General features: G+C 47.4%; 1 protein-coding gene and 1 long non-coding RNA gene across 2 annotated transcripts in view; one reads left to right on the plus strand and one right to left on the minus strand.

Annotated features, from left to right (window-relative positions):
* The window catches only part of TOP6BL (TOP6B like initiator of meiotic double strand breaks), a 53,425-nt gene extending 41,091 nt beyond the window's left edge, over positions 1–12,334 (plus strand). The window contains exons 14-16 of the mRNA XM_074958062.1: positions 7,653–7,767; positions 9,783–10,066; positions 12,218–12,334. Coding sequence (XP_074814163.1) covers positions 7,653–7,767; positions 9,783–10,066; positions 12,218–12,271 — 453 coding nt within the window. The 3' untranslated portion in view covers positions 12,272–12,334. The remainder of the gene's footprint in view (positions 1–7,652; positions 7,768–9,782; positions 10,067–12,217) is intronic.
* LOC141990632 (uncharacterized) lies at positions 2,787–10,904 on the minus strand. Its single transcript, XR_012640214.1, has 4 exons — positions 10,833–10,904; positions 9,850–9,994; positions 5,150–5,297; positions 2,787–3,436 (listed from the first exon to the last, which is right to left on the minus strand). It is a non-coding gene; the product is annotated as an uncharacterized LOC141990632 (long non-coding RNA).
* Positions 12,335–15,090: the final 2,756 nt, after the last annotated feature.

Genomic DNA, 15,090 nt, shown 5'->3' on the forward strand with positions numbered 1-15,090 from the left:
TTGTGGTTTTTGTTGCTAGTAACACTGTGTAGTTGGCCATGCGGAATTGCAGAGTTGCTGAAGAGTAGACTTTCCACCCAAATAGATTTAATCTCTTCCAATCCTTGTCTTGGAGTGTGGATCAGGATTGTAGTTGTTTACTCCATTGGTTGCCCCCATCCACCACTAAGGGTATGTCTACACTACGAAATTAGGTCGAATTTATAGAAGTCGGTTTTTTAGAAATCGTTTTTATATAGTCTATTGTGTGTGTCCCCACACAAAATGCTCTAAGTGCATTAAGTGCATTAGCTCGGCGGAGTGCTTCCACAGTACCGAGGCTAGCGTCGACTTCCGGAGTGTTGCACTGTGAGCAGCTATCCCATAGTTCCCGCAGTCTCCGCCGCCCATTGGAATTCTGGGTTGAGATCCCAATGCCTGATGGGGCAAAAAACGTTATCGCGGGTGGTTCTGGGTACATGTCGTCAGGCCCTCCCTCCCTCCTTCCCTCTGTGAAAGCAATGGCAGACAATCGTTTCGCGCCTTTTTTCCTGAGTTACCTGTGCAGATGCCATACCACGGCAAGCATGGAGCCCACTCAGATCACTGTGGCAATTAGGAGCACATTAACCACCACGTGCATTATCCAGCAGTATATGCAGCATCAGAACCTGGCAAAGCAAAACCGGGCAAGTAAGCAACGTCAGCACAGTGATGAGAGTGATGAGGACATGGACAAAGACTTCTCTCAAAGCACGGGCCCTGGCAATGTGGGCATCATGGTGCTAATGGGGCAGGTTCATGCGGTGGAACGCAGATTCTTGGCCCGGGAAACAAGCACAGACTGGTGGGACCGCATAGTGTTGCAGGTCTGGGACAATTCCCAGTGGCTGCGAAACTTTCGCATGTGTAAGAGCACTTTCATGGAACTTTGTGACTTGCTTTCCCCTGCCCTGAGGCGCAAGAATACCAAGATGAGAGCAGCCCTCACAGTTGAGAAGCGAGTGGCAATAGCCAGGTGGAAGCTTGCAACGCCAGACAGCTACCCGTCAGTCAGGAATCAATTTGGAGTGGGCAAATCTACTGTGGGAGCTGCTGTGATGCAAGTAGCCAACGCAATCAAAGATCTGCTGATATCAAGGGTAGTGACCCTGGGAAATGTGCAGGTCATAGTGGATGGCTTTGCTGCAATGGGATTCCCTAACTGTGGTGGGACCATAGACGGAACCCATATCCCTATCTTGGCACCGGAGCACCAAGCTGGCGAGTACATAAACCGCAAGGGGTACTTTTCAATAGTGCTGCAAGCACTGGTGGATGTTTGCCTCTCTGGTTTTCTGGTAGGCTTGCCTCAGTTCCTTAAGTTTCACGCAGCACTGCCTCGGGTCCCAGTTATGGCCTCTGTCCTTCATGCCCTGGGAGATTTTGACAAATGTTTTGGCATTTCGAAAACTGGAACGGAGTTCTGATAGCACGGATTCCTCTCCCCACACAGCGATCAGATCCCGTACCTCCCGTTTGGTCCATGCTGGAGCTCTTTTGCGATTCTGGGACGCCAGCATGGTCACCTCTGCTGATGAGCTCTGCATGGTCACCTCTGCTGATGAGCTCTGCACTCACCTGCAGCTTGCCACGCTGGCCAAACAGGAAATGAAATTCAAAAGTTCGCAGGCCTTTTCCTGTCTACCTGGCCAGTGCATCTGAGTTGAGAGTGCTGTCCAGAGCGGTCATAATGGAGCACTCTGGGGTAGCTCCCGGAGGCCAATACCATCTAATTGCGTCCACAGTACCCCAAATTCGACCCGGCAAGGCCGAATTCAGCGCTAATCCCCTTGTCGGGGGTGGAGTAAGGAAATCAATTTTAAGAGCCCTTTAAGTCGAAAAAAAGGGCTTCATCATGTGGACGGGTGCAGGGTTAAATCGATTTAGCGCTGCTAAATTCAACCTCAACTCCTAGTGTAGACCAGGGCTAAGGAGTTGGGCTGGGGGTGCGAGAAGAGGAAGTCCATTCCTTTATTTGGTATGTAATACTTTCTGTCTGCATGTTTGCAAGTTGGAGGGATGGTGGCTGGTGTTTGCCACACTGATTTTGCTGATTCCATCAATGCATCTGTGACACTGTATGGAATATGGGAGACACTTTATGATATTGATACCAATATTATAAAATTGCAAGGAATCTGACTAGAGATGCCATGTAAGGTATCTGAAAATGTTATGATTTGCCAAGTATAATAATCTTTTTTATATCTTTGTATTTTGAGTTATAGATGTGTATGGTTGTGACGTTCCCCTCTGGTGTTATCTGGACCGGTGATCTGCTAGGTCACTCCAATCCTTGACTCTGGGAGCCAGCGTTACCGTGCTCTTCTGTGAGAACCGCCACTCCTGGGTTGTTCACGCACAGCCTCTGGCATGTAAGCTGCTCCTATTTACAAGCAAATGACACTAGCCAATATCTGCGGTCCCAGACACAACCCTAGGAACCGCCATATTGCAGTGTTCAGTTATGCCCGCTGGACGCCGCAAGCTTATATGAGTTCATCAATTTAACGAAGAAATTGATATGTACCAGGCTTGTTGTTGCAAGGGGAGCCTCTGACATGCTTCAAACCAAACACACTGCTTCAGGTAGAACAAACAAACACATTTATTAACTATAAAGATAGATTTTAAGTGATTATAAGTCAAAGCATAACTAGTCAGAGTGGTTACCAAAAAAAAAAAAAAAAAAGATAAGCACACAGTCTAAACTCTCAACCCTATTAGACTGGGCAGCAACTAGATTAAGCCGTTTTTCTCACCCCACTGTATATTGCAGTCCTTAATATACAGGTTTGTTCCTTAAACCTGGGCCAGTCTCCTGTGTTGGAGTCTTGTCTTCTTCTCCTCAGTGTCTTGGCTTGCAGCATAGGTGGGGGCAGGAGAAAGGCCCAGTATGTGTCCACTCTGTCTGTTTTATACTCTCAGTCCATGTGCTTGGAGAGCACAAGTCTAGGCATGTCTGGAGGGCATTGCTGAGTCTCCTCAAGCAAGGCTGAACAATTCCCCTTGTGTGGCCTCATGCAGGTGAGTCATTGCTTTGTAGCTCCCTTGCTGGCAATGGCTGTTGATGGGTTGTTTGACACCCCTCCCAGGCGTTGTTTACTTTCCTTGCTGTTGCATCTGGGGAGCTAATATCTGGCTGAGTCCCCAACTTACAGCATGCTTTAGTGACCACCATATAACACAATTCTCATAACTTAATATGCATTAATGATACACATATATGGATAGATAAATGACTTTCAGCAGATCATAACCTTTCCCCTGATACCTTACAAGGCATACTTTATATGTAAGATCACGATTATATGAAAATGAGGAATATGGGGGTTACACTATGCTCCCCCAAGGTACAGAATGTCACAATGGTATATCTGACAGGTTTCAGAGTAGCAGCCGTGTTAGTCTGTATCTGTAAAAAGAAAAGGAGTACTTTTGGCACCTTAGAGACTAACACATTTATTAGAGCATAAGCTTTCGTGAGCTACAGCTCACTTCATCGGATGCATCTTTTTAATGGTATATCTGTATTTCAAAACTTGTGCTGTGTTTCTGGGTGACACCCCCAGACAGACTGACATCAGCAGTGCCTAGCCTGTTTGATAGCCCATCAAGGGTCATCAGCTGTAGAAACAACCCACTGAAAGAAGCCAGGGGCTACACCTTATGAGTCAGCAGGACTTGTAGGGGCATGCGTATGGACAGAGGACTCCAAGGTTTTTCCATGCCGTGTGCTATGAGTTTGTGTATGGGACAAAGGAAGTACCAAACACATGGCAAAGGATATAAAAGACAGCTGCATCATCTCCATCTTGTCTTCAATCCTGCTTTCCACCTCTGGAGTAATTTCTCTACAAATTTAAGCTCTGAACAAAGGACTTAATGACCCCATCCAAGCTGCGGATGTGTTCCAGAGGGACTTTCAAGCCAGCAAATTCACCAATACTGCTGAGAACCTGATATATGCACTTTGAAGTTTCTGTATATATGTGATTGCTTTACCATTTAAAATCGCTCTTCTTGTTCTTTCTTTTTTCTTTATAATAAACCTTTAGTTTTAGACACTAAAGGATTGGCTGGCAGCGTGGTATTTTGGGTAAGATCCAAACTAATATTGACCTGGTAACATGGCTGACCCTTTGGGGTTAGAAGAACATTTTGCATAATGAGTAGAGTTTTTAAATAACTTCTCACTGTACTGGACCTATGTGCTGATTGGGAGCCAGAGAACTGGAATGCAATAAAGGGGGCTGTGTGATTTCTTTTTTCAGCTTCTTGATAACCAGTGTGGAGGATCAGAAGCACAGTTTGTGACTGGTTGGTGAGTTTAACTTCAGTATTAACCACCAGTTTTGGGAGTATCTGCTCTTCCTTTTGCAGCCTGAACAAAAGCCTAACACTAATACCAAAAGTCCAACACTTCTTACAATGGTGGACAAATCCAGGAAACGTATGCTCAGGGACCCCATTCCAGCAGGATCCACAATCCATACTGATCACAACGGATGCCTCACTGATTGGCTGGGGCACCCACCTAAACCAACATACAATCCAAGAGAATCCGCAGTGACACATTTACACATCAACCTGCTTGAATTATGCACAGTTCGCAATGCATGCAACCATTTCAGAACAAAACAATAAGAGTCATGATGGACAACATTGTATTTATGTTCTACATAAACCGACAGGGTGCAGCACGATCTCGCTCCCTATGCACAGAAGCCATAAAACTATGGAACTGTTGCATAAAACACAACATCACCATTACAGCGTCATACCTCCTGGGTCAGCAGAACATGACGGTGGACACATTAAGCAGACAGTTTCCCCAAGAACATGAATAGGAACTGAATGACAATATAACACAACACATATTCCACATGTAAGGGTTCCCACACATCGACCTATTCACATGAAACAACAAATGCCCAAAGTTTTGCTCACGAGCAGGACTGGGAACACAATTCCTAAGGGATGGCTTCCTCATCAGATGAAACACACCTCTCCTGTAGCATTCCCACTGACACGGTTAATCTCCAGGGTAATACACAAGATATGAAACAACGAAGCCAAGGTCATACTTATAGCCCCGACATGGCCCAGACAGCCATGGTTCCCATACCTGAGATGCATGGCGATCTGCGCACCATACACTCTCCCATGGTGACGGGATCTTCTCTCACAAGACGAAGGTCAAGTCCTCCATCTGGACCTGGAAAAACTTCACCTGAAGGCATGGCTCCTCCAGGGCTCCAACACGAAGAATTAGCCTGCTCGGAACAGGTTAAACAGGTATTACTAAACAACAGAAAGACATCCACTTGTGCAACATACCTACAGAAATGGAAGAGGATCTCCATGTGGTGCAGAAACAGATGCATAACTGCACTTACAGCCCCACTTCATTTGATCTTGGAGTACATATTAGAACTGAAACAATCAGGACTTTCCATAAGTACAGTTAAAGTACACCTGCCAGCCATAGCTGCTTTCCATCATAAGATCGATGGTGTCTCAATATTCACACACCCGATCACAAAGCATTTCCTCACAGGTATAACCCAGAAATACTCAACCCCACACCAGCATGGGATCTAAACCTGGTCCTTAGAGGCCTTACCAAAGCACCATTGGATCCATTCATGACTTGTTCTCTACTACACCTCTCAATGAAGGTAGCATTCCTGGTCACGAATACTTCTGCACAAAGAGTAAGTGGACTAGGGGCTCTCATGGCCCACCCTCCATCTACCGTATTCGTCAAAGACAAAGTGACACTACAACCACACCCAAAATTTTTCCCCAAGGTATCATCATCCTTTCATCTCAACCAACCAATTCACTTACCTACATTTTACCCTAACCCGCATGGGACTGTACAAGAGACAGTCCTACACTCTCTAGATGTTAGACACGCATTAGCATTTTACCTAGATAGAATGAAACCATTCAGAAAATCACCGAGACTGTTCATCTCCACAACTGAATGATCAAAGGGATCCGCAATATCAAAACAAAGACGTTCAAAATGGATCTCCAATTGCATCCACCTATGCGAACAGCAACAAAAAAGGGAACTCCCAGTGGGGATCAGAGCCCATTTGACGAGATCAATATCAACCTCAACAGCCTTTTTGAATAACCTACCACTCACAGAGATATGTCGAGCCACCACTTGGGCATCCAAACACACATTCATTAATCTCTACGCAATAATGCAAAGCTCAGGCTCAGATGTGATACTAGGCCGAACGGTGCTAGCGCCAACTATGCATACAACTCCGCAGCCCATCCATCCACAGTAGGGCACTGCTTTACAGTCACCTGAAGTGGAGCATCCACAGGGATAGTACTCAAAGAAGGAGAGGGTTACTCACCTCATGCAGTAACTGAGGTTCTTCAAGATGTGTTCCCCTATGGGTGTTCCACTACCTACTTTTCTCCCCTCTAATTCAGAGTTCGCATTAAAGACTCTGTGGTAGGAAAGGAATTGAAGGGGTCAGGCCGTGCACATGCTAGATGAAGCGCTAATGGCACGGCAAGACAGCTACTGCGCATGCACATCCTGACCAGGCACTGCTCCCGAAAATCTCCCATCAACCGGCGCCAGGATGCACCAACACCTGAAGTGGAGCACCCACAGAGATACTCATCTCGAAGAGCCTCAATTACTGCACAATGCGAGTAACCCTCTCATTCCTCTTTTCTGAGATATGCTCCTACTGTAGTCAGGCATTTCGTAAATACCCAGGGAGCTAAGGACAGGCCAAAGAGAAGCACGGTGTACTGATAATGCTGATCTGTCATTACAAATCTCAGAAATCTACTGTGGCTTGGGAAAATCACTACATGGAAGTAAGCGTCCTGAAGATTGAGGGCAGCAAGCCAGTCATTGTGATTCAAAGCGGGGAGAATAGTAGTTAGCGTGACCATGTGGAACCTCATGTAATTGATGTACTTGTTGAGACGCAGACTGAGGATAGATCTCACCCCCTCCCTTGGACTTGGGGAGCAGGAAGTACCGTGAGTAGAATCCCTTTCTCCAGTAACGAAGGGGAACCTCCTTTCTGGCCACTGAAACCTGGAAAGAGTGTGCAAAATCTTATCTAACTATTAATAATAAACTAAACTTAAGGGTACTGGTAAGCTAGCCACAACTAAAAACTATATACAGAAAAATCACAGGACTGTGGAATAAAGCCTGAGGAGAAAACCACTCTGACTCAAGCCATGGGAGATGAGAAGGAACTAGGGAAGGGTGTAGTGAAGCCCTTAAATAGCCAGGGGAGAGGCTAAGGGGTCAGGGGGTGCAAGTGCTGCCCCATGTGTACTGTTAGGTAAAGTTCTCTGGCTTTGGTGCACTGGGCACACACTGACCTGAGCAGAATACACGTCTGCAACCACTCTGTGGGATAGCTACCCAAAATGCACTTGTACTGCCAGGCGTGCTGCTGAGAGCACCGTGCTTGGCTGTGGGGAGCAGTACAGTCAGTTCTGCATGGCTGCTGGGGACATGCTGCACTTTTGCGTCAGTTCAGCCTCCCCTACCCAGTTCTCCAGTGTAACCAGGTTGGCAGAGCTGTCCCCTGCTCATCAAACTTAATGAGGGTAACTTTCAACAGCAGGTACCTGAAGATGCCAACCCAGCCTGGCTCGCTGCGTGTGACTTACCAACAGCTGGCCAGAAGCTATCACAGGAAGAGGCATCTGACAGCATCAGTTCTCTCAATTCAGAGCCGGGTAAGAAAATGTACAGAGGACACACATTCTCTCTGCACACTGTGACAAAGTTCTGTCCTTGTCTCTGTGGGTCCCGTGTTTCCTGGCAGATTTTGCTAGCCTCAGAGGCTCACTGTGACCCTCCACATAGCCCTTCTCTCTCTAGAGGCAAGGGTCACAGCCTACTGAGCCATTTTCATCATAACCCAGCGAGGGAGGTGAGGAGAAGCTATCCTCCCTTGCAAAGTTTCTGTTGTCTCCCAGTCTCAATGAATAATCAGAGGGGCAAAGGGGGGAGCCCGGGTCCACCCTCTACTCCAGGCTCCCCCCTTTGGCCCTCTGATTATTCACTGAAGATGCCAACCCAGCCTGGCTCGCTGCGTGTTTCTTACCAACAGCTGGCCAGAAGCTATCACAGGAAGAGGTATCTGACAGCATCAGTTCTGTCAATTCAGAGCCAGGTAAGAAAATGGGACCCTAATAGTATCAGCTATGGTAGCTGACCTTTGAGAAACAGGACACATACAATTCCCTGGGCTACTTCCCCACAGCAGCCCCCACTTCCTCAAGCTCCACTTCACCCTTACCTCAGGGCCTCCTTCCTTGTGCCTGATATAGTGTGTACTGCTCAATCTCTTCAACAGCACAACTTCCTCCCACAACTCCTGACATGCACGCCCACCTGACTATCTGGGAGGTTTTTAACTAGTTTCAGCCAGCCCCTGATTGTCTCCACTGCTTTCTGGAAGCTGTCTCCACTGCTTTCTGGAAGGATCAACCTAGCTGTCTCCTCTGCTTTCTGGAAGGATCTTAATTGGCCCCAGGTGTCTTACTTAACCTGGAGCAACTGCCATTTGGTTACCATGCTAACAGGGATTTGTTTAGCATGGGGCTAACAGACCTGTTTCTCACTACTTTCCTATAACCATCTGGCCTTGCCCCGTCACAACACAAACACACAGCTCCTCCAGGTGATAGCCACCCCGACACCCCACAAATCCTCTTTCCGGTGACCGCATTGGGGCTTGGATCCAGCCATCTTTGTACTAGAAAAGTAGATAAACAGGCCAGCAGTTCATAGAACAACCACAACCATATTGCCTGTTATTTTTGCATGACTGAATTAGGGCCCCTATTGTGCCAGGCTCTGCACAGACCCTCCCCGACTGAGATCAGACTCACATTAAACTGAGCACTGCATAGACTCACAGTGAGAGACAATCAGAATAGACACAGAGTGGGAGGGGAAACAGAGGCACCGAGAAGGAAGGGACTTGCCCAAGGTCATGCCGCAGGCCAGTGGCAGAGCTGGGAATAGAGCCCAAGAGTCCTCTGCCCTGCTCCCTGGGATGGGCTGTCTCTACTCTTAACACCCTTTAATATCTTATTCCTTTCTCTAACCCCCTCGTCCTCCCTTCCCCACTGAGCAGCCCCACAATGGCTCCGAGATCATTTTCCTGTGCAGTTTCTATTTCCCTTATCACCAGCACTGGAGTTGATTGAATGGCCTGTTCTTATCTGCATTTACACATGCTCACAGTGGATTTTGCCCACCATTCATCCATAGATTTCATGGCCAGGGACCATTCTGACCATCGGGCATGACCCCCTGGCCTGTATCAAACAGGCCAGAGAACCTCACCCAGTGATTCCAGCATTCAGCATCAATCCTGTGGTGGAGCTAGACCAGATAATTCAGGGAGACATCCGGTCTGGATGTAAAGCCACTAAGGGATGGAGAATCCCAACCATGGGGAGCTGCCCCGTTAGGGAATCTCCCTCCTGGCTAAACATTTTCCCCTTATTCATAATGTGAATGTATTCAGCCTTCCAGCTGCTGGCCCTGCTCAGTCTGTGTCTACCAGATTCACGAGCTCCCTAGGATTACATGTGGCCTTTGCCAAACCTGGTAAAGAGGTCCCATTCGCCTACAGCATGGTATGAGACACTGGGTAACTAGCTCTGCAGCATTTCCCAGCGATAGAACAGTATAAGACAGTTATCGTGAGAGCATCATGTTCATTTTATGTTTACAGCCTCTCTGCTGGACAGAGCTGACTTGTGGGGAGAAATGAGTGAAACTAAGAGGAGGAAGACAGCAACCATGGAGAACAATGCAGGTGGGGCTCTGGAGCGAGAGCCACTGGGTGGCTTGCAGGAGAGGACGGACGATCTCATGACAGACTTTGGCAGCCAGCTGAGTTTTTGCCTGTGGAGTCCCAAGGAAGGAGCAGATGCCAGCATGTTCCTAGGTGAAAGAGAGGAAGGCTTTACAGCTGTATCAGAAGGCGGAGCCAGAAGCAGTGAGAATCTGTGTCAGGTTGGTCAGGGAAGAACCTCTCCAGAAATCAAACTTGGTTTGAGCAAAAGGGAAGGGCCAAACTGGATGGCACCCACAAGGCTATGTTCGCAGGAGCATGGGCTTCAGAATCAATTGGTGCTGAGTTCTAATGTGCCTTCCCTCTCTACCTCACTTTCCCTGTCTGCAAAATGGGGATAACACTGACCCAACTACCAGAGGGAGCTGTGGCTTCAGGTATGAATGTGTGTGTGACAGGTTGGATCACAGAAACCCCTTGGGAGCTGCCACTTGATGTGCCAAGACTACTTTTGCCCCTGCTTTCCCTGCCAGCTTAGGACTCCAGAACCCTGCCTGGCTGTGCCAGACACACTTGCTGGTCACAAACACAGACCCAGGTCTGAACCACGTCCCACAAACGGCAAGCTTAACTGAAAGCAGCTGAGGAAATGTTCCTGTCTTTAACACTCAGATGCCCAACTCCCAGAGGGGTCCAAACCCTAAATAAATCCGTTTTACCCTGTATAAAGCTTATACAGGGTAAACTCATAAATTGTTTGCCCCCTATAACACTGATAGAGAGACAGGCACAGCTGTTTGCCCCCCCCCCAGGTATTAACACATACTCTGGGTTAATGAATAAGTAAAAAGTGATTTTATTAAATATAGAAAGTAGGATTTAAGTGGTTCCAAGTAGTAACAGACAGAACAAAGTGAATTACCAAGCAAAATAAAATAGAACACGCAAGCCTATGTCTAAGAAACTGAATACAGATAAAAACCTCACCCAGTAAGCTTCCTTTTACAGAATAGTCTCCTTCTCGTCTGGGTCCAGCAATCACTCACCCCCCCCCCCCTGTAGTTACGGTCCTTTGTTCCAGTTCCTTTCAGGTATCCTTGGGGGTGGAGAGGCTCTCTCTTTAGCCAGCTGAAGACAAAATGGAGGGGTCTTCCAGGGGTTTAAATAGACTTTCTCTTGTGGGTGGAGACCCCCCTCCTCTCTCCTATGCAAAGTCCAGCTACAAAATGGAGTTTTGGAGTCACCTGGGCAAGTCACATGTCCATGCATGACTGAGTTCCTTACCAATCAAGCCACATTCCTGGGAAAGCCCAGATGTGGATTGGTGTCTCCAAATTCATTGTTGGCTTAAGGGCTTCTTGATTGGGCACTTACTGAGAATAGTCTTTTCTCAGGAAGCTGTCCAACTGCTTCACTAAAACCTACTCAGAATCAAACAAGTATGCAGCCAATATTCATAACTTCGAATTCAAAAATGATACGTGTATACAAGTAGGATTAATAGATTCAGTAGATCATAACCTTTACAGATATGTTACATGGCATATGTAGCATAAAACACATTCTAGTTATGTTATATATACATTCATAAGTATATTTCCGTAAAGCCTTATGGGGGGCATCGTCACAGTGTGGAAAGCATTTTGAGAGGCTTAGATAGAAGGGCTAAGGATTATCAATCAGGAGTAATATGTAAACATGGCTATGGGGATTTCTTTTCAAAAATCCTTCTAGATTATGCAAAAGTCTGGGTTTGGTTTTCAGAGGAGAGCAAGGTGGGCTGGGAGTCTGGATCTCAGCAAGGGGAGTGGAGGGGGGTCTAGTGGGTTAGAGAACAGGGGCAGGGACTGGGAATCAGGACTCCTGGTTTCTAGTCCCAGCTCTGGGAGGGGAGTGAGATCTAATGGTTAGAGTAGGGAGGGTGGGAGCCAGGATTCCAGGAGCCCACTGAGATCTGTGGGAATCACATACAATTAGTATCTTGGCCAAAGGGGCCTGTTTAGCACAAGGGAAAGACTGGAAGTTTCTTGGGGTGGAGACTTCCATTTACTGTTTGAAAAAGGCACCAGTCATTTGTGGTGTCAGGCTCTTGGTAGCCCAACATGAGAGCCCTGAAAGGGGCCTGAATTTGAGGGTGATGTCCAAGCACTGTCTGGAAATCAGGGTCCTTACAGCATCTCTAGTTGCATGCTCAAAAAATGAGGCACCTGATGTCACTCTTTGCTTTGGAAGAGTTTGGCCTGGTTGTGTGAGCAGCACCTGGCATGGCAGGACATGGCCTCCAAGTGTTGCTGTAACCTCCCTTGCCAGTGGGGAGGCTTCTCTGCTCCTGTCTAGTCACAGACCAATGCCTGTTTGTATTTGTCCCGCAGGGCGACCACTTGTGGCTGCAAGAGATTTCCAACCTTTCTGAATGGACATCCTGAAATGGAGATGCCCTTAGCCAAGGATATGAGAACAGCTGTGCTCCCCCATGCAAACAAAGCCAAATAAAGACCATCCGTTCAATGGGGTTCTTGTTCTTTATTGTTGGATGGCAGTAGGGCAGGGGTTCTCAAACTGAGGGTTGGGACCCCTCAGGGGGTCACGAGCTGTCAGCCTCCACCCCAAATCCCACTTTGCCTCCAGCATTTATAATGGTGTTAAATATATAAAAAAGTGTTTTTAATTTATAAGGGGGGGTCGCACTCAGAGGCTTGCTGTGTGAAAGGAGTCACCAGTACAAAAGTTTGAGAACCACTGCAGTAGGGCTTAGGAGCCCCAATACACACTAGGACCCCTCTGTGCTGGGCACTGTACAAAAATGGAACAAAGTTGGTCCCTTGCCCCAGAGAGCTGACACTGTTGTATTAGAAGGAGGGAGGGTGGATGGCTTTGTGGTCAAGGGAGATGACAGTGGTGGAGGACTCCTGGGTTCTTCTTTGAGTATATGTCCCATGGGAGCTCCACCATAGGATGTTTGTGCCTGTGTCCTCTTGATTGGAGACTGCAAAGTAGTGCTCGCGGGCCTGCCCCTGTGCAGAACACCTCATCCTTTGAATGAGTGGTGGTGGGCTCAGGTCCTCCTCAACTGCCGGCAGCTCAAGACAGAGTCTTTGCTGTTAGTTTCCCACTTTTGTTTCATCTCATGAAAGTCTTTCTTTATTTTTGTTTCATAGTTATTGACTTTTCTTTTTTGTGGAGGGAGTTTTTCTGCCTCCTTCTTCTGGAACCTTTGTTTGTGCTGGAGGGAGCACAATTTGTTATGCCCAAGACCCCAGGGTTTAAGCCCTGCCAGACCTGCTACAGGTTTTTTCCCAACAGTGACGAACATTTGAGTTGCCTATGGTGTTTGGGGGACTCCCATATCCCCTCATAGTGTAGGGTCTGTCTGGGATTTAAGGGAAGAGCCAGAAAAAGATAGGGAGGCTAGACTAAAACACCTCTTAAGGGAATATGGCCTAGCTCTGGAGGGGTCCACTTCCTCCCCCGTACATCAGCCTCAACATTGCAGACGACTCTGGTCACTGGTCCAGCCTCATCTGTGACTACAGACACAAAGACCTCAGAAAGGAAGAAACACACCTTCCTAACCAGAGAAATTAAGAAAAAGGGTAGGTCACCCCATAAGACCCACTCTTGGGAGATCTCACATCCCTTAAAGGGTACTGTAGATGCTCCAGTTGAGTCAGGTACTGAGGTGTTGGTACTGTGTAAGAAGCCTTGTCTGGATAAGCACTCTACCGGACAACCTACCGCAGCAACACTGCCTGATCCTACATGGCACCGTGATACACAGTGGGCTACTATACATCTCTCGGTACCGGCTTCTTACTCAGGCTCTGAAGTATGACAGGACCTTGCATTCACCTTGGTACCGCAGCAGTCTCCATCTCACTGGTCCACAATTTCACCTCCGGTACTGACTCAAGCCTCGAGTATAGGCTAGTACAGCCCTCTGGTTCCTTCTAGGTTTCTATCATCTGAAGATCTTATCGTTTCGGATGAGCCTGAATCTCCATTACTATGGAGAGCTATCAGAGCCCCCTCACTGGTGCCGCTTAGACACCTGCAGGCTGAAACCCACCCAAGTCTTCAGCAGTCAGCACTGGTCATTATGCCTGAGGCACCATCTCAGGAGATGAATTATCAGACTTTGAGGTCTCAGTACAGGAATCCTGGTACTGTGCCATCCAGCTCCCAGGAATTCCTCTATTGAGAAGGATCCTAGAGAATCTGACAGGCACTGCAGACTCAGGGAGTATGACTATTGGGGACTCTTTCCCTATCCCCGCAATGTAATTACTGGGATCCTTGAAGCCAGTTTGGTGACCAGTTTTATAGGATGCCAAGAAGAGGTTACAGGCACCCTCTGGTACTGTCCCATCCATGGCCAACAGTTGTCCGTCCCCCTCTTCTTCAGTACTAAATGGTACAGAGCAGGAGCCAGAACCTCAAACTGAGGCGGTCTTGCCTCCTTCAGTCAAGTCCCCTTCATCTCCAGATGAGGTAGTAATGCCACCACTGCCCACCTATGCTGATGCTTTTAAAACATTCCAGGACCTCATGAAGAGGCTGGCAGACTCTCCAAATCCCCCTAAAGGAAGTCCAAGTGTCACAATATTATTTGGCAGACATCTTGAATATTAATCCTCAAGGGAAGTTTGCCTTACTTATTAATGAGGCATTACTATCCCCTGAACGTACACTTTGGCAAACACAAAACCAGCCACAATTCCACCATTTGTAAGAGATCTGACAAAAAGTACTACATCCCCTCAAAGGGAGTGGAACACTTCTCTTCCCACCCTAGCCCTAACTCCTTAATGGTGGATGTACAACTTTGTACAAAGTACAACTTTGCCACATATTCAAAATTTACACCCTTTATTGAACATTTGCCACAAGACCAGTTTCAGTCATCATTGTGGAAGGACAGTTGGTCACAAAAACCTCCATCCAAGCTGCTCTAGATGCCACCAACACAACCTCCATATCCATGGGCCACAGCGATGGTCATGAAAAGAGCATCTTGGTTCCATTCCTTGGGTCTTCTGAGAGAAGTACAGTCCATAGTCGAGGCTCTCCCCTTTGAAGGACCCAAGTGCTTCTGTGAGCATACAGACCGCTGTCTCCATGCCCTCAAGAAGTCCAGGGCTACGCTGCAGTCACTGGGAATCTACATGCCTGCAACAAAAAGACAATTTAGTAGGACTCAGTCTATCCAAATATCCAAGTCCATCAGCAGTCAACCTTTCCAAAGTCT

This window comes from Natator depressus, chromosome 7 (assembly GCF_965152275.1).
Source record: "Natator depressus isolate rNatDep1 chromosome 7, rNatDep2.hap1, whole genome shotgun sequence".
Lineage (NCBI taxonomy): Eukaryota > Metazoa > Chordata > Testudines > Cheloniidae > Natator > Natator depressus.